General features: G+C 44.1%; 1 protein-coding gene across 7 annotated transcripts in view; it reads right to left on the bottom strand.

The window, feature by feature from the left end:
- Window positions 1–26,324, bottom strand: part of Kif16b (kinesin family member 16B) — a 284,103-nt gene that overhangs the window by 242,089 nt on the left and 15,690 nt on the right. For 6 of the 7 annotated variants that reach the window (XM_060383153.1, XM_060383155.1, XM_060383154.1 and 3 more), the window contains exons 2-5: window positions 11,503–11,572; window positions 8,188–8,301; window positions 1,655–1,771; window positions 84–181 (exon numbers count right to left, since the gene is read on the bottom strand). In XM_060383153.1, the coding sequence (XP_060239136.1) occupies window positions 84–181; window positions 1,655–1,771; window positions 8,188–8,301; window positions 11,503–11,572 (399 nt within the window). Of the gene's footprint in view, window positions 1–83; window positions 182–1,654; window positions 1,772–8,187; window positions 8,302–11,502; window positions 11,573–26,324 lie in introns of those variants that run through there. The other variant, XM_060383156.1, reaches the window with a different exon arrangement.

Below are 26,324 nucleotides of genomic sequence, written 5' to 3'. Positions count from 1 at the left end.
CCTCCTCTCTCCCAGAACTCAGTGCAATCAAGCAGCCTGGGCCCCTCCCCATCACAGCTTTACACCTCAGGTCACGGTCCTACCTGACTTCTGTCCTGAAAGAGGCTTCATCCCATCTAGTGGTCTCATTGATTCGACTGAAGAGTGCTTCACAGATCCGAGGTATTAATCCAGAATCGCCCTGAAATGAAGAAGAAGGGTGCCAAGGCCATCACTCAAACTAGATGCATACAGACAATGAATTTGCATTTTACTGACATGGACTTGGGCTCCAGGGGCCTGGTGCCAAGCCCAGACCTTCCAAGTGCTTCTACACAACTGCTTCTGTCTCTCAGATATAAAATGATAATGCCTTCTAATTTCTAAATGCTAGGATGTATATGATAAATGTTTATCAGATATTAAACCAACCAACAATGGCTTGTGAAGATAAGGAGACTATTCTCTATCAAAGAAGATGGTTTATAGTGTAGAATAAATATTAAAAATATCTGGCACAATGACAACACAAGCATAATACTAACAGGCAGAAAATAAACAAACAAAAAAAAAAACACAAAAAAAAGAAGAAGAAAAGAAAAGCCTTTTTTTATTCCAGTTGCTTAGATAGCCATCCTAGAACGTAGGTGGCAGAAGCATATTAAACGATGGAAGACAGCCTTTCTTTGGTGTAGCAAACCCTGTATGAGTTCTCTTACAAAGGGCAAATCCACCTTATCACTAAGCATAGTTGGTATGGACGAACAAGCCTGTGAGCCAACCAACAATGGCTTGTGAAGATAAGGAGACTATTCTCTATCAAAGAAGATGGTTTATAGTGTAGAATAAGCATAGTTGTCACTGTCCAAGTCTTAAAAAGCCCTTTGTGGGTTTTGTTTGTTTGTTTGTTTGTTTTGTGTGTTATTAGAAAGCCAATGAGGCCTTGAGCTCTACCACTGCTGAGTCACATTCCCAGTTCTTCTTTTCTTTCTTTTTGAGACATGGCCTCCCCAGGTTGACTGGCAGGCAGGCTGAATGAAGCTTGTGATCATCTTGCATCAGCCTCTCAAGAAATTAGAAGTACAAGTACGTACCATATATTCATACCATAGATGTCCTATGCTTACATCTCACTCCACTATATTCTGGCGCAAACAAACGTAAGTAGCTGTTAATTTGCACCAATTAATTAATAAACTGTAGATGTTGTGTTTATAACCATATAAAGTGTAAGGCCTCTGTAATGGCAACTTTTTCATGTATTTGCTGGACTTACATAACACCTTTCTATCAAAAAGTTAGAGTTTCCTTTTTGAAGTATTCTTAGGGAAAATGTTCTGAATAATTTTAAAAAGAATAGACTTTGGTAATTTTATTCAAACTGTTATGCTGGCATAAAGGAAGACTAAATTACTTTCTTGATAAGATTATAACGCCTTTAAAAGCAGAAACGAACTGGGACTTGCACCCATTATTCGTGCTTATAACGTAAAACTATTTCTAATTTCAAATCTCTCCAAGGAAATTTAGTTCAACTTATTACTGAGTTTTATCTTATTATTAAAGGAAGATCAGAGAAGGAAATGCTGCTACAGACCAAGTAGATAATTCTATCATTCCAGAAAAAGATAATAAAAACTTTTTCGCACAACACATAAACGACTAAACGACGTACAGAATTCCCCATCATAGTGTACGACTTCCCAGATCCAGTTTGCCCATATGCAAAGACACAAGCATTATAACCTTCAAATGCGGATTTCACAACATCTGTGCCCAGAGTTTTGAAAACCTAAAAGAAAAAGAGAGAGAGATAAACACAAAGAATACAAGTACTATAGATTTTAATAAAAGTCCCTGCAGTGTTGACAATATTCATGAATGTTACTTTCATCTTTAAGGATTACAGCATAAAAATAAATCACTGCTGAGCTGTAACAACAGAATATGTATGCACCCCAGTTTTTAATCAAAAGTAAACTTCCCAAGCAAGCAAAAAGCAAGGCCATCCTCTTTCCTACTTAAGTTAGCAAATGACTTCTGAAATATAAATGTAAACAAGGCCAACTGGCAATTGTGTCTGGAAGGAAAGATTTTAACACATGATGTTAAAATTCAGAACTGCATAATGTGTAAAGCTATTCATCTTATCAAGGCCTTCAGAAATTAATATTCAAAACCTAAAGGTCACAGTAGCCAGAAAGTACTGCCAGTATCCCGCCAAATAAAAGTCTTCATTTCTCAGGGCCAATACCCCTCAAGATGAACCTCTGGAGGGCCTGGGGTAGCAGAGCATGGGAGTGGGTCAGTGAGACTAGAAAGGCCGGGCCGCCGCACGGCAGGGCCCCAGTATATTCACTTTCCTGCTGAGATACTTCTCCAGATACTTGGAGTGGTGCGGAGGGGCAGCATCACGTGTGGGAAGGGGGACGCCCACAACCTACGTTTCTGTCCCGTGCACCATGTAACTGCTAAAATGCAGGGTAAAGACGACGAAGCACAGATGCTCCAGGAAGACAGCTACTGTAAATGAGACAGATTAAAGCGTAAAGTGACCCTATTACAACAAGCTGGAAAGGAATAAACCAAAGCTTTGTTGATGTCCCATGTCCTCTAAGCCCAGCACACCAAGACCAACTCAAACTCTGCTGCAGAAAGTAGACGCATCCTCAGCGAGAAAGGCGAGAAAAAGAACACCACCAGATTCGGGTCAGAGCTGGGAAGGATGAACGGGTAGGATAACCTCTGCACACGGTAGGAACTCCAACGGCGATGACACCCTCTGAGCCGCCATCAGCACGCCCAGAAAGCCATTTCTCCCAAACTACCCAGGGCAGCAAATCCTAGGCTATGCGGCCATGAGAGTACCTGAGGAGCTCTCCAGAGAGCCAGCACCCAGGCCAGCAACTCATGCCAGTGAAATATGACTCTCCGTGTGAACCTAGGAATCAGTACAGTGGGAAACTCCCCAAGCGAGTACTGCTCACCTGCCCAAGCAAAGCCTGCTGACAATTCAGCTGACATCACAGTGTAACATAAAGATAGCCCAAATGAACTTGGGCTTTCTTTCCTCCATTCTGTTTACACTTCTTTCAGACCCATTAGTAAACTTTTAAAACTACAATTTCAACTGAATTTCTACCAAAAAATAGCTACAGCCACTCATTCATTCTCAGGTAACTTTTACCCATTTCAGCCTTAGACACTGTATTTTCTGATCTCATTGTCAAAGTCTAAGGACCTATTCAATACCCACCCATGACAGCAGCTCACATTTACTGGGCACTGTCACAGGTTCATGTATTGATTCACAGAGGAGAGGGCTCACCAACCTCAGACGAGGAAGCTCACAGGGAAGGTCAGGACTCAGGCCCTGGCCAGTGAGTGGCAGAGCTGGAGCTGGACCCTCATAACAGGACTTTGGCCACAGCCTCTAAATTATCAAGATCCTGGTACTAGCTGGAAGGATGTATCCCCACTTCTGTGAAGCCAGAACCCCAAGGAATGCAGGGATCCAGACCATAAGCTTGGATCCTTTCATCACTGCATGTGAACTCTAAGTAAAAATTCTATTTCTCCAGTTCTCTCAGATTGGAGCAGAAACACAAAGTCTTCCACAGACATTTCAGAAAATAGAGAAGAAGCACTTCTCATGGCCCAGATCAAAGTGAACTAAATCCTGTTAAACAGTTAAACCAAACTCAATGGTCTCCACAATTACAATCCTTCCTAGGGTTAAAACTCAGGCTTCCTGTGTTACTATTTTGTTAGCAAGTAGAAAGATCACCGAGGTGGCTTCCTGATAGACAGACTCGCAAGCACAAGCAGGCACACGGTAGAATAGATCTAGAAAAGATAGGTCTGGAGGTGACACCAGGTCTAACGTAGCTCAGCACCAACCAAGCCACCCACCCACAGCCCCATATAGGGATGTAGAAATAGGCACTGTCCTCTCCAGAGGCTGCCCTGTCACAATCCCACCGCAGACTATAGTAGCATCTGCTACTATACCAAGAGGGAGGACAAATTCAAGAGAATAATGAATCTACTAGCACCAAACCCTGACCAGACAACCTCACAGTTCCCCCAATCTGCCTTGTTATGTGCGGAAATACTTTAAAACTGATTTGAAGAGTGAGCCAATGTGTAGATGTACCAGAATTTCTGTATCCATTTCTCCACTGAGGGGCATCTGGGCTGTTTCCAGCTTCTGGCTATTACAAATAAGGCTGCTACAAATATGGTTGAGCAAATGTCCTTATTGTGTACTTGAGCATCTTTTGGATATATGCCTAGGAGTGGTATAGCTGGATCTTGAGGAAGCGCTATTTCTAGTTGTCTGAGAAGCGCCAAATTGATTTCCAGAGTGGTTGTATAAGTTTACATTCCCACCAGCAGTGGAGGAGGGTTCCCCTTTCTCCACAACCTCTCGAGCATGTGTTGTCACTTGAGTTTTTGATCTTAGCCATTCTGATGGGTATAAGGTGAAATCTTAGGGTTGTTTTGATTTGCATTTCCCTGATGGCTAAGGATGTCGAACATTTCTTTAAGTGTTTCTCTGCCATTTGATATTCCTCTATTGAAATTCTCTGTTTAGCTCTGTAATCCATTTTTTAATTAGATTACTTGATTTGTTGCTGTTTAACTTATTACTCAGCAATAAAAAAACAAGGAAATCATGAAATCTGCAGGTAAATGGCAGGATCTGGAAAAGATCATCCTGAGTGAGCTATCCCAGAAGCAGAAAGATGCACATGGTATATACTCACTCATAGAGACATATAATATAGGATAAACCTACCAAAATCTGTACACCTAAAGAAACTAATCAAGAGGGAGGACTCTGGCTAAAATGCTCAATCCCAACCCAGAAAGGCAAAGAGGATGGACATCAGAAGAAGGAGAAAAGAGGGAACAAGTCAGGAGCCTGACACAGAGGACCTCTGAAAGGCTCTGCCCTGCAGACTATCAATGCAGATGCTGAGACTTATGGGCAACCTTTGGGCAGAGTGCAGGGAATCTTATGAAAGAAGTGGAAAACAGTAAGATCTGGAGAGACAGGAACTCCACAAGGAGAGCAACAGAACCAAAAAATCTGAGCACAGGGGTCTTTCCTGAGACTGATACACCAACCAAGGACCATGCATGGAGATAACCTAAGACCCCTGCACAGATGTAGCCCATGGAAGTTCAGTATCTAAGTGGGTTCCATTGTAATAGGAACAGGGACTTTCTCTGACATGAACTGATTGGCCTGCTCTTTAATTACCTCCCCCTGAGAGGGGAGCAGCCTTACCAGGCCACAGAAGAAGACAATGCAGCCACTCCTGATGAGACCTAATTGACTAGGATCATAAGGAAGGAAAAGAAGTCCTTCCCTATCAGTGGACTTGGGGAGGGGCATGCATGCAGAGGGTGGAGGAAGGGTGGGATTGGGATGGGAGGAGGGAGGGAACCACAGGGGGGATACAAAGTGAATAAAGTGTAATTAATAAAGAATTAAAAAAAAAAAAAGAGTGAGCCGAGATATCCCAGGGCCTCGCTGGTGGGGAATCAGCCACAAGAGGGCACTGCTGAAACAAAGACACTGCCATCTAGCTGGACAACTGGGAGGCTGTTGGTTTCCAATTTCTCCAGGGCTGAATTAAGAAGCAGGTAGTATGAGATCAAAGCCTCCCTTTATAGTTTTGAAGCATTAAGAAAATTAAGACCTTCTTTAATGGTCTTTAATTTACAAGACTGTGGGTTTAAATTGCTCATTGATTTTTTTTTTCCCTAATTCTAAAATAATTGTTTGGTTATTTTAGACACAAAGGAAACTTTAGAGTAGTGGACATACTATATTTTCTCTATGCTTTTACAGTCAGTTGATTAGAGCAGAAGAAGAAAGAAAGAGGGCCAGCTAGTGCTGTGCTGGTTCCACAGTGCTCTGTTCTCCTCCCACTTATTGCCAGCAGCCTGAAAAGCTGAAAAGACTTCAATACTGAAGTCTTCTAGTGATTGCTAACTGACGGCTGGGGGAGTACCTCTTATTTTAAAGACAACTGTTTTCCTGTGTCTATGCTGGCTTACTAATATGGCTTATTAACAGCAGCGTGTTTTGCTTGGAAATTCCTCAGACCAATCCCAGGCTCCTCTTTGTAAGAGTCCCTGAAACGCCAACAAGAGACGCTGTGCAATCACCGGAAGCTGGTGCTTTCCTTGTGGACAGAAAGCTTTGCACAGCCTCTATCTGCCCTTAAACTCTGGAGGTTGTCGTCTAACTCCAAAGAGGAGGACTACATTTCTTCTGACTTCCCTCAGAAAGCATCACCTGCTTCCACAACCTGACCACCTGTAAGTCAGGTCATTTCACTCACAAACACCCCACCCTGTAGCCACACAGTGCTCTCCATCCCACTGCACAGCCCTCGGTCCCCAAAGACCTCACATTCAGGTAAAAGAAGGAAACCCAACAGTTCATTGAATAGGTTAAAATGAAGCTCCTTCGAGGCTTCCCATTCATCTGTGTCTAAAGACATTCTGGAGATTACTATAATAAACTGGCTTTCCCCTCAAAACTTCCTTGCTTCTATCACATCATTCCCACACGTGTAACAGCATCAGCCTGGGTTTCACAACCACAGTCTTCTATGCCACACTCTCCACTCTCAGTGTAGACAAACCAGCCATCTTGAACCCAAAGTCATCCTTTCTTTTCAGCCATCCTTCCTCATTTATGGGTGTGGTAGGAGGCTGTCCTCTCTTTGCACCTGGTAGCTGGAATAATTCCCTTTCTCCCACACAAAAGCTTTCCACTGGTTTCTTCACCTCCTCTCACATCAGCACCACACACTCAGCTCTGGCACTACTGAAAGACAATCTGTCTATGAACCTGAGAAAGTTCCTACAGCTCACTGAATGTCTTGACAAAGCAAAAAGGAGCTAAAATCCACCTTATTTGGTTCTTCAGAGGATTTAACATGACAGAACACCAAGTCTGATTCAAGGCAAACTCAAATATCAGTTTCTCTTCCTGTACCAACTCCTCTATCATACTAGGTACCCTTTCTACAGTTTTAATTCCTCCTTCCCCATTACTGATGCTTGAGTCTTCTAGATACAATCTCAACATCTGCATTGCCTCAAGAGGTCAGTCTCTCCTCCACAAACCACTTCTGAACCAGATACATTTCCTGAATGTCAAAATGCATGCAAATCACTGCAGTCCTTGCCAAATATATATTGCCAAATCACGTATATACATGTATATGTATACATATGGGGTATGGTGGTCCATGCCTAATCCCAACATGCAGGTAGGGGGTGGTGGTCGTGGTAATCCTGATTTCTTCACTCTAACAAGTTCCCAGGGAATACCACTGACTCGGATGCAGAACATGTTAGTATTTTCATGCTCCCATACTCAGGATTTTAACCCAGGTCAAAAGGATCCATGTTAACATAAGAAGACCTAAAACAAGTATCTACGATATGTAAAAAACGCTACTGAGAACACAGGGAGAGGCCCAGGAATGATGCCCATGTACTCCAGCAAGCAATGAAGCCCGAGTTCTTCCACCTGTGTTAATGCACACCCAGCTCCCCTCCAACGTCCTGCTTTTGCTCATTCAGGAGTATTGTTTGTCTTTTTGCTCTAATGAAATGTCATCATCAGTGTCTTTTAGGTCATCTGGAGGTGTTTTGTTCTCATCTCTGTGGAACACATTTATTTCTTAAACAAATACTAACGTCAGTCTAGGTTGTGGACTCTGCAGAAGCATTCCTTCAGGAATCTTTTCTATAGCATACAGTGATGCACAGATGAAATAGGGCTTGGTTTGATATTTATTTCCTATGCTCTGTATCACAGCAGGACTCAGGCTAAGGGGTTTATTTCCAAGACTTAAGTATACAAATGTCACACTCCTGACACCAAACGCTGCATCTTGAATTCTTCAAGATGAAACCCATATCCAACTTCTGAAACCATTTAAGTTATAATCATCATACTTAAAATGGTGAAAAAAAATAACATTTAAAAGATTAAATAATCAGGCTTATATGAATATTCCCATCTGATAATCAAAAAATTGAATTACAAAAGAATAATTTTATATATATTCAACAGAAAGAGTAGTAAGTGTCACTTAAGTGTCTTAGGGCAATCCTGTTTTTCTTGATAAGAAAACAACAACAAAAGCAGACTTTGAGAATGTCACACCATACCATTTCTTGTGAAACATAATCTGGACTTTTTGTGTCAGCAGAGTAAAAAGAGAAGTCATAGGTGAAGGTCTTGGTCCGTTCCCTGCCCGAGTCCCCAGTTCCTCCTTCTGGGATCTGGAAAGACAATTTTGATAGTAATAATAAGAAAATGAGGTGATAATAATAACATAAAGAGTAAAGTTGATTGACAAGTGACCCAAATTAGGAAACAAAATCTGTAACTAAAACACATGAGATGATTAACATTTGCAATATGTGAACTCAGCACTTAATTCCTATTGGTCTCCCTCAAGATCAAATAAAGATAAGTAAATAAAACATAAGTCCAGGGTCTGTATCCTCACCGCCAGCTGTGGTCTTCACTAATACAATTAGCTGACATGAACACAATGTCCAGCCACACTCTGTCTGCTTCTCTTCATGACTCGGACTGTTTCCTCCAGTAGGTACCCCCAGAGCTAGACATTGAACAACTTCAGGGGTGCTGAACACTGATTCCTATAAAGGTGGTGCTCTCTGGAGCTGTGTGATTTGGTGATCCCATGAAAACTCCAAGTCAGATATCTCCTCTTCCATGAAGTTTCCCTGTTACTCCACCTAAAAGAATATCTCCCTCTTTTATGAATGAAAACTCTCTGGAGATATATCATACTGTGAGGTTATCATGGATGTTTACATAAACCTTATATTCTATGCTCTGAGCTTAAATTGAACCCTAAAACTATCCAGATATTCCCAAAACCTTATACCTTGGACATATCCTAAATAGCTTCAATGAAAAGTGTACTTTTCTACATAATTCCCTTTTAAAAAAAACCTTAACAATGGAAAAACAGTACATTAAAACTATGAGTATCTCTCCTGGGTGCAATAGTGGCACAAATGTTATAGAGGAAACAACCACTGACAGGCTTTGAGGTCTACTTGACAGAAGGAAATGCACGGCTGCTATGATGAATCTGAATACGAACCCATAGGTGGGATACTCACAGGCCCCAGGGGTAAATCTATTCCTATTACATTTGCTAAATGTATAGAGTATCAAAGTATCTTCTAAATGTATAGCTTTATATCCACAGATTAGAGCAATTCTCAAACCTCATCAGAGCAGTTTCTTTGTTCAATGAATGGTGGTTAACACAGAAATTCACAACTGGTCAATGTGCAGAAAAAAGGTATTTATAGAGTGCTTAGCCAAATACGGGATGTCTATACCACATGCCATCCCCAGAGATTCAGTGACCATTACAGAACGAGAGCAGAAAAACTTTAAGAGCCAGAGTCTAGGGAGGACTAGAGTGAAACAGTCTTCCAGACAGGAGGACCAGACCACTGTGCTCATGAACTCACGGAAGCTATGGCTGCCTGCACAAGACCTGCACAAACTCAAACCAACATTCCAGCCGGGAGGAGGGGCTCGTGAAGAGCTACAAACAGTTGATGGCTACTGGAGAAGGAAAGGTCTCCTTTTGTAATGCTGTGGCTCCTGGTAGATTAACCATCCTCCAGTGGTCCCTCAGCCATGACTATACAGGTAGTACAGACTGGACTCAGAGGATAATACTTTAAAGATAGAGAGACAGACAGACAGACAGACATGCAAAGATATGAAGTTGGGAAAACAGGCAGACAAGAAAGTGACATTGAGAAGATAGGGCATGCATCTGGCAGGTGTTAGGAGAAGGAGGAGTAAATGGTGAAATAATCAAAATATATTATATGCATAAATTTACAAAGAATTAGTAAAATAGTAAAAAGTAAATTTTAAAGAAAAAATTTGACATCTATTCTAGTTACTAAGTCATCAAAGTAGGCACTGTGTATAAAACAAAAAGGGCAACAGAGTAATCAAGGAATAAAGATCCTGTAACACACACGAAAGAGGATTCAACCAAAGCAGTGTGAACACAAAGATGCATAAAGTAAAGGAAAGGTAGCTATTAGCAAGAGACAGAAAAACCAGAAGAGGCCTGAGAAGATGAGAGGCCAAAGAAGGGAGGCTTGGCTAGACGGCAGACTGTGCTGAACTCTGTGGTAAGTACAAGGAGAAAGCAGGGAACTAACTCCTCAAGCAAAGGCACATGAGCACCCCAGAGCAGGGCCTCCGGGAAGACAGTACTATTCCTTCCTGTCTCTGGGGAGCAAGCTGCACTACTCGGAAAATAATCTCAGGGTATCCACTGGCCAGGACCATGAGTTAATAGCAATCTACTCCTCAGACCCTTGGCCATGGAGCAGCAGGCCTCAGAAGCCCAACCCTAAGATCTGAAGAGTGCTAAGCCCTGAAAGCACAAGATGTCTTATAGTATTACTTTATAACCCTGCTTCCTCCTTGAGTGAAAAGCATTCAAGGTCCTTCCTTATCCAGTGTGCTAACGAAACAAAGAGTATATTTTAAAGGCAAAAAGAAGAATGTACCATTTTGGAAAAATTGTTTTTTTATCTAATTTTTCCCAGAAAGTAATGCGGCTTTTATTGTTTCCTTTTCATCCTCTCAGTTAATGAAAAACAATAGTTGTCAGATCATCACAGATAAGAATACATGATGGGTTGTCATTAACAAAGCAGAATGAAGGACGGGGCTGTAGCCCAGCTGGTAGAGTGCCTGCCTAGCACACACGAGCTCTGGGTTTGAATGAAGGACGGGGCTGTAGCCCAGCTGGTAGAGTGCTGCCTAGCACACACGAGCTCTGGGTTTGAATGAAGGACGGGGCTGTAGCCCAGCTGGTAGAGTGCTGCCTAGCACACACGAGCTCTGGGTTTGAATGAAGGACGGGGCTGTAGCCCAGCTGGTAGAGTGCTGCCTAGCACACACGAGCTCTGGGTTTGATCCCCAGCAGAGCACAAACCAGGTGTGATACTACATGTACACAATGCTACCACGGAGGAGACGGGGCAGGAGCAGCAGAAGTTCAAGGTCATACTCATCCAACGTTTGAGGCCAACCTATGCTGAGATCCTGTCTCAAAACAAACAAATCTAGGGTCAACATTGGTTCAGAACTTCACAGAATACAGGCAACTATCAGGCTAGAATACAGGGTAGAAATGAAATGACAAGTTCTTTTTTACAGACCAGAGAAACAGCTTAAGTCTGACCAGATGAAACCGGAGCGAGAAAGGCACCAGGATCAGGGCAAGGCTTCGGCTTCAGGCCTAAGCCTCAGCAGAGAGCACACAGACACTGACAACTGCACTGAGTTAGCGCATTAACTCGGAGGTGCAGAAGGGTCAGGGGCCTCATCCATCTGCACCAGCCTCACAGAGAGTGAGTGTGGAGCTCTCAGAGCTTCAGCGGAGCCGAGGCATCACTTGCCTTTAAGTTTGTGATTGTTGTTTTGCTTTTCTCCATTTGAATGATAAACTTGGCCTCCAGGTCCTTTTCCCTACAACATAAATAAAACAATATACATTAGGAGACAAAAGATTATTTTGAAACAAACCTGTTTCATTTGCTTTTCACAAGGGTCTTTTCTTTAAATGACATCTGAAAAGTAATCCCAGATAACACTGCTCCCAAATCCTTGCTAGCTATAAACCTGAAGACATATAACACAGATGTCATCATCAGAAACAATGACTAACCAGTCACTGCTGTCAAAATCTGAAATTTTTTCTAACTATAAGACAACATGTCAGCAATGAAAATGTCAGGCACCGTGAAGGATGGAGCATCATGCAAAAGGCAGCCCTCTCTCTCTCATCCTGGATGAAAACTAAGTCAAAAGCTTGGGTGCTCACAACTGTAGCTACTCCCAGGAGCAGCAGTGTTCTGCCCCTCCTCGCACCACCTTACTCCATTGGGAACTCTTACAAAGCAGTAAACAGGGAGGCAGCGAAATTCTAAAGAGCTCAATTCTCTAGAACAGCACTATATATTAGGTAGCAAGGGCCTATAATCCCAGGACTTGGGAGATTGAGGCAGGAAGACCATGAATTCAAAGCCACCCTGGGCTACATGGAGAGATCATATCTGAAGAAGAAGAAAAGAAGACGACTGTTTATCCATAAAAGAATGCTATGCCAATCAAAAAGGACTGACAACAATATCTCCCTGGCATTATGACACGGTCACCAAGACATATGATTTAAGCAGAATGAAAGGCAGAAAAAAGCACACAGGCCGTCCTTGCCCTTCATGGTCTGACTTCATGGTCTGAGTATTTCTTACCAGGAGTAAAAATAATACACATTCAGACTAACCCTAACCTGAATTCTGAATTTTTAACATCTCCTAGACTAGCGCCACATGCACCCCACTTCTCTCTAGCGATGCCAGGCAGCGGCTGCTGCAGAGCCAGATGCCAACTGGCCACGGAATCACATACCCTATGGTATTCCCTGCACATTATACCGCGGTGACAAGCTGAAAGTCTCTGTAGGCTAATGCACCCAGAACATTGTGGTTTATTATAGTCCTAATTTATAGTAGGTGTAGAGACAAAATCCAAAGTCAAATCCAAAGTTCAAAGAGAATGTATGTAGGATGATATTGCTTATATGTAAAGAACAAAAGGACAGCCTTAGTCTTTTTCAAAAGGCTACATATGGAGAAAGAAGAAATTGGAAGAGAAGGGGCAATACAGGAGCAAGATTTTTCTGAATATTACTTGATCTATAGATCACTTTAAAAAAATAATGTATGTGGGGTGGGAGAGATGGCTCAGGGGTCAAGGGCACTGTCTGCTCTTCCATAGGTCCTGAGTTCAATTCCCAGCAACCACATAGTGGCTCACAACCATCTATATAGGAATCTGATGCCCTCTTCTGGCATACAGGTATACATGCAGATAGAACACTCACCTACATAAAAAAAATAAATCTTTAAAAAAATAATGCATGTAAAAATAAATCCGATTAAACAATAAAAAATTCAAAAGAAAGTTGAAAACAATGAATCAAACTTTGTACAGCACAGTAGAAGGATATCTCTATCAGCCATGGAGAATTCTGACTATGCAATGACAGGATTAGTTATCTTTGGTGGTCACTCTGAAATAATTCATGAATACTTATGCTGGCATCATTCAGAGCTACTGCCAGCAGGCCTATAGATTTAAAAAAAAAAAAAAAGAAGGATGAGGTATAAATTCTGAATGGGAAATTGTAGCATGAGCTTTATCTAAATGAAAGAAAGAAAGACTAAGGAAGGGACTGAAGGAAGGTGAGAGAGAGAGAAGAAGAGAGACAAATAAAAAACCATAGAATATATATTCCTAATCTAAAAATCTAAAATCCAAAATGTTCCAAACTAGAAAGCTTCAAGAACCCTGACATGATACCACAAGTGGCAATTTCACACACGACCTCATATGACAGGTCACAGTGAAAATGCAGGCACATGAAATATTATACAAAACTGCATTTAAGTGTCACTCATGATTAGTTAGGTCCTATCCCTGAGCTATTTCACTCCTTGTATTCTAACATTCCAACATCTCAAACAATCTGAATTCTGAAACAATCTGAATTCCGAAAGAAACCATCTAGTTCCCAGACATTTCAGATAGAGACAGACAACCCCCTAGTTCTGCCTACTGAAAAGAGCTAGAATCATATACTCAAAAAGTAGCCAGTAAATACCATTTGCCACTAAAAGAACTCAGGGCTTCTTAAAGAAATTATTCAACCTAAATACCTAAACCTTCTCACTCAAGAAAGCAGGGCCACTGCAGATCACTAAGACTGTGAGAAGACAAGTTCTAAAACCAGCAGGGATGTTCCCCAGTGCTCACAACCTCTGGGTTCCTCTCCCCTTGCAGTAAGCTGAACTCAGTGAGCCACTTCCAGCGACTAGAACACAGACAAGCCAAGTAACACTCCTGGGGCTGATCGCAACAGACTGTAAGGTCTACCTTGCTGGATCTCATCTTATGCTTGCCCCTCCTCTTAAAACCCTGGTGATTGGGAAGGCCACCCGCCATGTTGTGAGAGGCCCTAAAACAGACCCGCAAAACATGGGTCAGGTTGAGACCCTTAAAGCACCAACCGAAAAAATTAACACTAGCCGAAGTTGAACTATTTGAACAAAAAAAAAAAAAAAACCTGCAATAAAACATAAGAAATATTCAATCAAGCACATAAATTCTAAATTAAAAATAAAAACCACTCTTATACATCTAGTATCAACTTATCAGTGAGCATATACTGTGTGTGTCTTTGTGCTTCTGGGAAACCTCACTCAAGATGATCTTTTCTAGATCCCACCATTTGCCTACAAATTTCATGATTTCCTTGTTTTTCATTGCTGAGTAGTATTCCATTGTGAAAATGTACCACAATTTCTGTATCCATTCCTCAAATGAGGGGCATCTGGGTTGTTGACAGCTTCTGGCTATTACAAATAAGACTGCTATTAACATGGATGAACAAATGTCCTTGTTGTATACTTGAGCATCTTTTGTATATACGCCTAAGAGTGGTATAGCTGGATCTTGAGGAAGCGCTATTCCTAAGTGTCTGAGAAAGTGCCAGATTGATTTCCAAAGTGGCTGTACAAGTTTACATTCCCACCAGTAGTGGAGGAGGGTTCTTTCTCCACAACCTCTCCAGCATGTGTTGTGGAAAAAGCATTTCTAAAAGTTACAGCACACTGGACCTAGGAGACACCTCAGTCAAAGTGCTTGCTGCACAAGCATAAGGCCTTGGTTCAGATCCCTGGTATGCATGTAAAAGGCTGGGCAGAGCAAGCAGAGCATTTCTGTAATCTCAGGACCGAGAGGAGAAGACAAGCCAGTCAGTGCAGTGGAGTTCTGGGGAGTTCAGGGAGTTCCAGAGACAGATCTGTCTCAAAATATAAGGAATAACTGAGGAATATACCTGATGTCATGATGTCAACTTCTGTCCTCCAGAGGTACAGGCACAAATGTGTGCTCACACCCATACACACACACACACACACACACACACACACACAACAATAACAACAACAACATAAGAGAATTGACAACATAAGAGAAATAATTGACAGACTAGATATTTGATATTAAAGGATTACATCTAATGTTTTAGGTGTGATAAAAGCACCATAGTGACTTTAAAGTAACTTTCCCTAGAAAATAATACAAGCTGAAATAATTCAAGTAAAATTACTGGGGATTTACTTTAATCTGATGGTAGGGGACTAATGGAAGGTAACCTCCTACCATCTCAGGATCAAAGAAAAGCCATGAGCATTCCAAGATCCTGTCTCAGTAAATACCATCAGGCCTGCAGGGGATTCCTAGAAGCAGATTTGGCATTTCCAAGCCAAGCTGAAGAAGACTTCCATGGCGTACCACCAGGTCTTAGGCCACTCCACGTTCATATGACCATACAGCAGAAGGCTCCTCAACACTTTCCAAGCCCTTGGCCATGAAAAGCATAGCCACTCCAGCAAGAGCTGCCCATGCTTCATGCATCAGCACTGCAGACTGTCTTAGACGGCTCAGAGTACCATCACGATGTCTGCCTGTACCACAGGGCCTCTAACTCAACACACCTCTATGCCTGACCAGCGAATTTTAAAACTACTGTCAGTACATAACTCAGGTAAATAAAACGATGCTCTCTGGAAATGTTAGATATGGTGAGGCTGTCCTCACACCCTTTGAAGGAGAGGGTATCTGACACTGCCTACGGCCCCTGACTCAAGCCCCATGTTCCTGCATCCCCACTGAGAACCTCAGATAAATGGACAAGGTCCTCGACATGCTCGCTTCTGATGCATCACAACAAACATGACGCATTTGTACTTCGAGGTTGTACAGAAACACCAGGCCCTGCTCTACAAGAGCACCAACAGGTGCCACTGAGCGACTTCAATGGAAAAAAAGCATCTTCCTAACAGCGTTTCTCAAGCCTGAGCACTGATGGAGAGGATCTAGCAGGACTCCAGAGCTGCTGAGAGATGAGCCTAGCTGGGGAGTGGTGGGAGAGGCACAGCGTACATGTACAGTGTCACCTTCTAGGCCAGAGCTTGTCTCAGATGGCTGTTCTCCCCAACAGACAAAAACACCCCAGCAGCCCACACCCAGCCCATGCCTCCCAACTCGGGCCCTGTTCAAACTGTGCCCAGAAGCCAGCAGCACAGGCAGTCCTGAGGACAAGAGGAGTGCAGAGTGCTATCTCGGACCTATGAAGCAGGACGCTGTGTTGACTGACAGCAAGCTGTCCTTAATTCTGATGAGCAGTAAAACCTGGCAAGGTGGAGCTGGCATCAGCCTCTATGACATCTTGCTACCCTGCTCTTACATTTACTATTAGGAAATAAACTCCTAAAATAAACATCTGCTTTTTACACTCTTGTCCTTTGACTTTAAAGTTTTATTTCTAAACTGCACGGCAGCATGGGCCAGCTAACCCTCTGCTCTTAAGTGGTACAGAGACTTCTAACCAAGAACACTGGAATGACAAGATCTTACCCAAGAAGCCATCTGAGTATGTGACAGCCAGCTTCCCTCACTCCAAGATCCCGACAAACATCAGCTTCTAGCATTTTCTGTACCCACAATGTCTCCCACTGTCACTGCAGGGTTGCAGTCAAGAGCTTGAGCTCATTTTGAAACATAATTGTAGGCCATGAGATAAAGGAGAGGGCTATCTGCTACAGAGAGGAAGTTTCACGGGGAACCTACTAACTTATTTCTCTAAGTATCAAGAGTGAAACTGTATGGAAAAAAGACACATCTTCACAACAAATAATCCTATAGTATTTACAATAAAGATGCTAGCTAAGTACACTTTAGCCCGAGAGAAAACGTCATGCTGGTGACTGAAAATATCAGTGCATTCTCCATGCTGGCTGTCTGTCTGTGTTCCACACACATGCCAGGGAGCTGTCACACTTGCAAATATTCATAGATGAAGAGCAGGAAGAGGAGGTCTCCAGTGCCCTTGTTCTCCACACCTTGCCGGGCAGTTAGCTCCGTGCCCATCATCTACTGGAGATGGTGGGTTTTGCTCACTGTCCTTTCTTCACCGCTAGAGCCTTAAGTGTCAGGATTCCTCAGAGGCCATGTAAAAATCCATCTTAACCCAATTCTTCAATCCACTGAGCTACCAAGTCCTGTCCACTCAACCATCTGCTGACCTTGGCCTCTTTCCCCTGCCCATCGCCACTGTTCAAAGCCAGGCCTCTCCTCCTGCTCTCTGCCTCCATTTTCTGCTTCCAGAAAGCCTTTGAAAGGCCAGCTCACCATGAAGCACCCAGCTTTAAACACCTCTGGTGTTTCTCGAAGGCTACACGGACTGCCCTGTCTCACACTGCCGTTCCAATACTGTATTCCTTCCCGTTGGCCAACAGCCCGCCATGCCTCCAGGCGGGCTCCTGAACACACGCTCCACATAGCTTTCTGGAGCCCTTTGCCTTATCCTCTCCTCAGCTGTCCTCCAGCAGACAGTGCGCTTCTTCAGCATAAGGCCCGCTGCCAGAGTTGGCATGCTCCTGCAGAGCCTGCAGTTCAGATGGCAGTTGTTCTTTCTGCTGGGTTAACTGATCGAATTACTGTATGAACAGCCCTCACCACAGCCTGCTCAATGACGCCCACCCTCTGCCTACCCTGCTCTCCCACCACCCTACTCAATGACGCTCACCTCGTCTTTCCACAGAACTGACAGCTTCCCACTTCTCACACAAGCTTGCCTGGGGTCTAGTCTACTTGGCTCCCCCCACGCCCGCAGCCTCCTCTCTGCGGATGTGATCTCCCCAGCTAGTCCAGAAAAGCAGGAACCCAGCTTCCTGCACAGCACGCCAGCTCCACCAGGCACACAAGCAAGCACACTGTACCAGACGGCCCCAGTGCATGGGTTCTCACTTGTTACCCGGCACTGCCAAAGACCAGGCACGGAGAGTTCTGCAGCCTCAGGTCAATTTCCTCTGACATTTAAGAAACATGGGAAATAAATCTTGACATTTTTCTTATATTGAGGAAAATAAATAATCCTAAAATATCATTTGAACATTGATTTGATAATAGAGCAAAATGAACTATGTCTCTCCCCGGCCACTCTGGTGAATTGGGTTTCTCAACCAAAAAGTCAATTACAGCCCCTTCATATAAATAAGTAATTTATCTGAAAGGTCCGGAAACTAGATCATATGATGTTACAAATGAACCAGCTGGAGCAAGTATGCTGAGTTATAGATCGATAGTGGAGGGCTGAGGCCAGAAAGGAATGGGAAATCTCAAGATATCCAGTCAAGGAAAGAAGATGCTAGCTCTCAGACACATGAGTAAGAAAGTGTTCATTAACCCCCCCCCCCCCAAAAAAAAAAAAAAAAAAAAAACTATGGCAATCCAGATATAATTTTTAGTATTTTTTAACTGCTCAACAATTCAAACTGACTCCAACCGTTCTGCTAAGGGTATCTGGTCACTCAGTAACATAGTTGGACAAAAGGACGATGAAGCTTTCGAACTGAGCCCCTCCCTCGGATGACCCTTAATTGTTTATTCTAAACCAAAGTGAAACTCTCCTGTTTCGCCTCGATACGTCTCATGGTATAAGCCAGTATTTCACTGCCTTCATTTTAGTTGCAGGATACTCAACAGCAACAAATTTTAAAATGTATTTTTTAAAAGAATATATAAGCTCCATTTATAATATAATGGAGAGAAGCCCAGGGGGCACTGTTATTAACAGAAAGAGCAAGCAACAAAACAGCTTGCCAACGGCCACCACGCTCGTATTTCAACAGAGCCAAAACAGCATGTATGGCTATGCTTTCAAACGCACACCACATTCTGACAGAACAGGCAGGAAGCTGTTTGCCTGGGACCTTTGGAAAGAGAATAAGCAGGGCCTCAAGGGACAAGAAAATGAACTTAAACATTTCACTGGAATTGTTTTAGCATGATTTGATATGACTTCCATAATTAAAATCAATGTAGTTAATTAAAAGACAGCAGCCCCTGTTTCAAAACACTGTGCGCTTCCTACTGCTTCCAGACAAGTTCAGGGCTGACTCAGCCTCCTCTCCTGGCACCTGGCCACACAGAGGACAATGGCTTGCCCTGCAATCCACACGTCCCTGTGCCCCAGTGCACCTTCTGGTGCAGTCTAGATTGGCCTCTGCCCTTCTCCACCCTCTGTGTGCTTCTACTATGCAAAATGACACTCTCAGTTACCTGCCTCCACACAGCTGTGTCTCCTTTTTAAGTGAGAGCTCCAAATAAAATGTGCTGTCTGACCATGCTGAATTTCAGATACTCAAATAGCTTCCACGTATCACTGCCCAAAGAACTGCCCATAACAGCACAGACTCACCCACCAGACTGCACGCCACAGGATCGGCCACACTGACAGACACACAGACACAGCCAGGAAGGTGGGTGAGCAGACTTCCTGGATACCAGAGGAAAGGGCTCCAGGAATACATGCCAGCCTCCTGACATCAGAGTCTAGAACCAAACTCGGGGATCTTGAGCCAGCATCCCTACAGCTCCCTCTTCTTATGCTGCTCCTGCTTATCAGCTGATCCTGAACACTTCAGCGAAAGTGAGAGAGATCAATGAACAGTCAGAATTGCTGGTGGCTCTTACTTGCTCTCTGCAAAATCAAAACCAAGCCCAGTGTGGCGATGCATGCCTGTGATCCAAGAGCACAGGGGGCTGAGGCAGGAAGATATGAACTGGAGGTCAGCCTGGCAACAGTTTGAGACTCTCTCAAATAAATAAGTAAATAAGTAAATAAGGCACATACAAAAAACAAAAACAAAAGAAAAGCTTCAGCTCAACTTGAGAAAATACTGAAGAAAGTGGAATTTTCATGTGCTCACCCTGATTCCTACTTGATTCTCAGGATCCAGCTCACCACACAACAGTCAGCTAAGTCACTGCACCCTAATGCTAGCCTCAGACGGCAGCAGCACCTCCCTCACGCCCTGCCGGCCACCCCTGCAAGAGTGGACAAAGCCACTGTCACAGCATCACGAACGTCACAGGCAGTAAGCTTCACAGCTGCGGTGCCACAGCAGGCCGAGCTATAAAGGCTGAAACTTTTATCTCCCTGCCTGACTTGGGAGGGCATCAGAAACCCACAATTAGGCTAAAAGCCAACTGTTCTCCGCAACAGGTTGGGATCCCAGAGAAGCAGCTAACCTGAGGGATGCTAGCAAGGCTCCACTCCTCAGTACACTCCCTCAGGGTAAAAACAGGAGAAAAGAGAGAAGGGCGCCGGACACTAGAGGAGCTGGGGCACAGAGACCAAGCCTGGCTGCCCCCCCCCCATTCAGCTGCTGCAGAGACCAAGCCTGGCTGCCCCCCATACAGCTGCTGCTCTTACAATGGCCGCTCAGAGGGCAATGAGCACAGACAGAGCAGACAGACGACTCCTGGATTCAAGCAGCTGGCAGCCAGGCCTGGCAAAGCAGAATGAGAGTGGACATCAAGCAGTGTCCCCACCCCAGCTGCTTTCAGAAGCAGGACAGTGCACACATACAGGCACAGACTCCCCAGCAGACAAGTGTGAGCTGGGGCCACTGAGCAAGGATGAGGCTAGGTTTCTGTCGGTCACACCCCACCCCACCCCCTCAGAGCAGCCTGAGTGAATTTTCCTGGTACAAAGTGGTTCTTCTTAAGACAAAATCCTCAATGAAGAGGAGTAGAAAGCAGCCACATAAACCTTTAGTTGGGATGCTTTGGAGAAGTTCACGAAATCATTCATTCCACAAATATTTAGTGTCTTCACATGCCAAGAAGTCTTTGTATAGGGAGAGTAACAAACCATGCATTTCAGGGAAAAAAGAATTTTCAATCTCATTTTAGATAATGGAAAGTGCGTAAAGAAATACAACTGAGTGACAGCAAAGAGGTACAAACAGACAAGTGGGCCATAAAGAGCTCCGCAGGGGCTGGCTTACAGGTGAGCAAAGGTCTGCCCAGAGCATGGGCTGAGGGTCAGAGAGTGTCTATGACCAAAGGGTCCATGGAAATTTGGAAACTGCACCTGGTCACTCCTGTGTTCCTTCTGTGAAGTGCACGCTTTGTCCTCAGCCCTGAGGTCCACTCACTCAAACAAGTCACAGAGGCCAGATGCAGGAAAAGAGCAGTCATCAAACACGTGCAGGACAGAAGCAGATAATTAAGATTTGTGCCCTTCAAGGGCCCACATGACTCAGCGTGGGTACCAGCAGATAGCTCATTAAAGCAAAGCCAGCCTGGAAGTTAAAGGAGTCTAACCTCACCCAGGCCTAGGAAGCTGAACCAAAGAAAGCCTGTTTTTATTTTAATTTTATTTTATTATTTTATATTTTATTTTATTTTATATTTATTTTATTTTTTATTATACTTTATATTTTATATTTTTTTATTTTATTTTATTATTTTATTCTTATTTTTATTTTGGCTTGGTCAGTAAAGCAAAGTTGGTCCAAACCAGAAACACGATCATGTTTTTATACCCAAAAACAGATGACCAGGGAGTTCTTCTCCAGGATAGTCTTTTGCACCCCAAACCGAGCTGGTTGCCTTCCTCAGTCTCATGAGGTACTGCCTGACAAAGACAGCTGCCTCTGGCCTTGCTATGGATCACATGAGGGAACACCAGCTGTGAGCAGAGCTCTGGCCACAGTGATGAAGGCATAGAGCAGGAGCCGCTGCCCGCCTAACAAACGCCAGGGCCTTGCCCCAGGAGCCCTGAGGCTACTGAGCACAACCGGGGCTGACCCGTGTCCAGAAAATACCACTCCTGTTGCTCACCCACTAAGCCAAACACCAGCAAAGATTCCTACCCAATTCTCCAACTCTGTGGCCCACAGGAATATGCAGCAAAGGGCTTTCCATTCCCAAGGCCCAGTCTGCATGCAAACCTATTAAATCTGACCCTGAGGTGGGAACACTGGCTGGAAAGGTTATGCTCCATTGACCCAGCTGTTTCATTTTTTCCACTCACCTTGTAACAGCTTCAAAAGGACAACCTATTCCTTAACTAACAGTCAGAAGGGGGAAACCAAACTATAATGGGACGTGCAAGAAACCAGACAGGAGAGGGAAAACGAGATGAGAGACTAGGACAGGAACCAAGCACACAGCCAAAGTCCTCAGCAGAAAGAACAGTCACAGGGGCAGTGCAGGGCTGTGAGGCCAAAGGTCTCAGAACCTGAGTCAGCTCCAGGCACTGAACCTCGAATTGGTGCTTTAACAACTGTCCAGCTGTAAGAGAGGGACAAGCGTGGACGGCTCTGCCCCCTCAGACTGGGCTAACAGGATGGGAGAGCACTCTGAGGGGAGCATCTATAACCTGCTGTCCTGATTTGCAGCTCACTGAGTTCAGAGGAACCCTTCCCGAGCTGTGTGACATTCCTACTGCCCCAACCCCATTTTCCAGATCTGTGGTTGCTGCTTATGCGCAAGAAGACAATGAGCAAAGATCACTCAGAGACAGTGCCCAGATATCACAGGGAAGTATAAGGAGACACGGCCAAAGTAAACTGAGAACATAAACAAACCAAACAAAAAAGAAGGGTGTGAAGCAGTGGACCTGAACCAGAAGTTTGAAACTGTCACCCCTGGACTGAGACTGCTGCTACCCAAAAGTACCCAACAGTGGCTGCATTTTCAAAGTCAGAAGATTTTATATAACAATCTGGACTTCTGCTTTCTCTGGAAACATGGACGGGGGTCTCACAGGAAAACAGTACAGCTGAGAGGCATCTCCCCAGACAGGATGCTCAGCTCTCCAAGCTCTAACTCAACCCCTCGAGTCTCTCGGCTTCACTCCCAGATGCAGGACACAGTCCAGGCACCCAGGAGACAGCAGGTGCCAATCTCAGCAGGGAACTTCCATCTTGAAGGGGCACACAACCTAAAGGCTCTCAACCACCACATGTGTACAGTGTCGGATTTCACTTTCTCCCCATCACAGAGCCTTGAAGGCACAGAGAGCAATGAAAACAGGGGCTGATGTGAAGAAATTAACTTCACTTTCAACAAAATAAAATTTAATGTAACCTGTCTAGGGCCAATTCTGTATCAGAACCTGACTGTGTCAGGTTTTCTAATTTCTCATTTAAGATTTATTCAAGTAGCCACCAATGAGAGCCGGAGATGCCTTCTCTCATTCACATATAAATCCCTCTCTCCTTCCCTCTCTCCCCACTTCCTTCCCTCCTTTATGCCCAAATTCCTCTCACTCTGCCCCTACCTCTCCCTCTCCTCAGTGCCCTGTATCTCCCTAAATCTCATTCCTGGCTCCCTAACAGTCTCTTCACTTTCTGATGCCCTGAAGAGGCAATTTCTACAGAATGAAGCTACCAAAACCCCAGAGCTGTGAACCCCAGACAATATTATCAAGTTCTTAACGCTCCACAATTTATCCCGGATTCCTTGAAAGTAAATACACGGCCACCGCCTAGGGGCCGAACTAAAAGAAATGGATCTACTGAGCAAGGCTTGTAAAAGCGAAGGAGCACGGCCCTCCCTAGGACAGCAGCGTGAGGATGAAGGAAGCCTCAGGTTGCATCTACTGACACAGTTCCACCCCTGATTGGACTCATTTCAGAGGAGGAGTGCATGCACAAAGCAAAGCCAGTGTTGTCTGGGGCCAGGAGGTCTCCCCTTGAGATAAGAGGATGACATCAGATGAGCAGCTCTACTTCTGTACCACGCAAGCCTTCACCTCCTAAGTGTCACCTTTCTAACCTTTGACGGCTTCTAGTGAATTTTTATTCAGCCTGCTTTCCCCTACACCGGGAAGCTTCCACTAAGCCTCTTTCATGGGTCAGGGTTCCCTGCTTACATCTGCAGAGCCTGACAGGCTCAAATCAGCACTTGAAATAGGAAGCTCTCCAACACAAAGAGGCCCTTAGCTTCCTTCAAGTTATTGAGAAGAGACTTGAGAACAGCCACATGTGTTTATAAAGATTAACAAGGGAATGAAACCACAGCAGACCAAGCCTACACACAGCAGTCAAAGTTCTGGTAGCATCTATTGAGTGTGACACTAGCACACAGCTATGAAGAATCCTCTGAGGTCCATAAACAAGGCCTCTGTCCTTCTCCTACTACACTGACCAATCGTACTTTGGCCCTGTGCTCTCTCTCCAAATAATTTTCCTGATGTTCCAAATCTCAATGAGTCTTCACTTTCACCACAAGCTTTGACAGTACCACAGAACCTAGAACAACAAAGGTAAGGGCTATACCCAGCTTGCACACCACCATCAGGGACTCTGTAATATTAGACTCATTTTCATGGTGATGCCAGTGTGTTATTTTCCTTCTTTTTTTTCCATTTCTGGTGGCTAATCAAAGTATGTTAATACATACATTTCCTGTGTTTAAAATTTTTCTTTCAATTTCTAATTTGGTAAATATAAATTAAGAGCTCAGAAAAGAGAAAGCTCTTTGGATTCAATAATTATTTTAATTAATTTACTTGTATTTTATGTGCATGGGTGTCCACATACAGGCATCAGATTCCCTAGAATGAACATTATAGAGGGTTGTGAGTGCCAGGAACCAAACCTAGGTCCTTTGGAAGAGCAAACAGTGCTCTTAACTGCTGAGCCATCTCTCCAGCCCATTCAATAAAATTTAAGAGCATTACAGACCCTAAAACCAAAACTGAGAACTGCTGGCCTAGTAAGCCACCTGTCACCACCCAGCAATGTGTAAATACTCTATGGATAATGAACCAAGCAATCAATTTAGCAAATCACTAGCTACAAATATGTTTCAAAGGCTTAAGCTTAGAATGTGGTACAGAAAATAGCCGGGTTTCATCTGTTACTGATTAGTGGCAGCTTGTCTCGCAGAAGTCAAGAAAGAAGGGGAAAGACGGCAAAAGAAAAGCAAAGGACGACAAAAATCTTCTGGCTCTTCAAAATCAAGTACAAAGGAATTCAAGCCAAGATCAAATCAGAAATAGCCAAGCAACACTTAACACTCTAGGAAAGGAGTGAAAACCCCCTGATTCAACAGCTCGTTTTCTAAGTCAGCAGAAGGAGCAGACCATCTCAGAATCACTTGTTAGTAATCAGTGCCATCGGTAAGATGCACTGTAATGAGATCCCCTCAGGGGAAGCTGCCTCTGGAGCGTATTAGCTCATTCCTGCCAGCACCAGGCCACTGACCTCACCAGAAGTCATAACCTCAGCCCACCTCTGCAGCTCACCTTCTGTCTACACACAGCAGAGTGAGAGCTGCTGTTCTCAGTGCTAGAGGGAGCACAGAGGTCACCTGAGTTCACTCTCCTTCTGGACAACACTGCAGCCTTGTGATCAGGTGAACAGAAAATGAACTCAGCCAGACAGCACTGAAGGTGGGGCCTTCAAATGCGCACTGGAGCCATTTCTAACCTGGTCTTGCATCATAGTCCTTGCACCTGACATGTAAGCAGTACAGTTTTGAGTCAAACTGAGAACTGGGACTATTAAAATCCCTAAAGTTTCAGATATTGGCAAGAATTATGCCTAAACTAGGCACAGTACAGCGCAGAATGACACCTTTTCTTCTCCCTCTGCTCAGTCTTTCTGGCTACTCGCTTGCTAAGCTGAGTTCCTGAGGACAGGAGCCAAGTCTGCTGTGTCCACAGAGGCTAACACAGCACTGTGTGCCTCGTGGGTGCTGGGGGAGGGTGCTGAGCGCTGCTGTGCATGCTCACACTCCTGCACTTTCCTCCAGTCTTTCCCGATCTGTCCTAGGTCCCTAAGCAGTTCCCTACAGAATTCCAAATGACCTTTGGACAGCATTTAGATCAGGTTATCCCTTGTTCACCCTTTCACACTTTACATAAAACCCAAAGTCTTACCATGGGCTAGTGAATTCTGCATGGCCTGCACACTCCCTAACTCGCTGCACTCACCCTTCGGCCTCCTTTGGCCATTGCACATTCTAAACACCCACCTTCTCCAAGTCCTTCTTACTTCTGCCTATACCATTTTCCCCAGACAGTCCTCCAGTTGACCCTGACCTCGCACCCTCACCAGGGCAAGCAGCAGAGTTGCTCCCAACCATGGTTATCTATAGCCCTTGGCCCTTTCTGGTTTTGCCTGTTTTCCAGAACTCTCGCTGCCGGCCATTACACAGTGAGCCTGTGTCTGCTCACTAGGCCTTCACTGCCCAATATGGTACCTACAGGGCACATGCACTACTGAAATGAAGTTATACTGTAAATATATCACACCAGATTTTAAACTTTAAAAAGAGCCAAACATTT

The sequence above is a fragment of the Meriones unguiculatus genome, chromosome 4 (assembly GCF_030254825.1).
Source record: "Meriones unguiculatus strain TT.TT164.6M chromosome 4, Bangor_MerUng_6.1, whole genome shotgun sequence".
In the NCBI taxonomy this organism is placed as follows: Eukaryota; Metazoa; Chordata; class Mammalia; order Rodentia; family Muridae; genus Meriones; species Meriones unguiculatus.
Note: the sequence above shows the minus strand (reverse complement) of the source record. Positions and strands in the feature narration are given on the sequence as shown.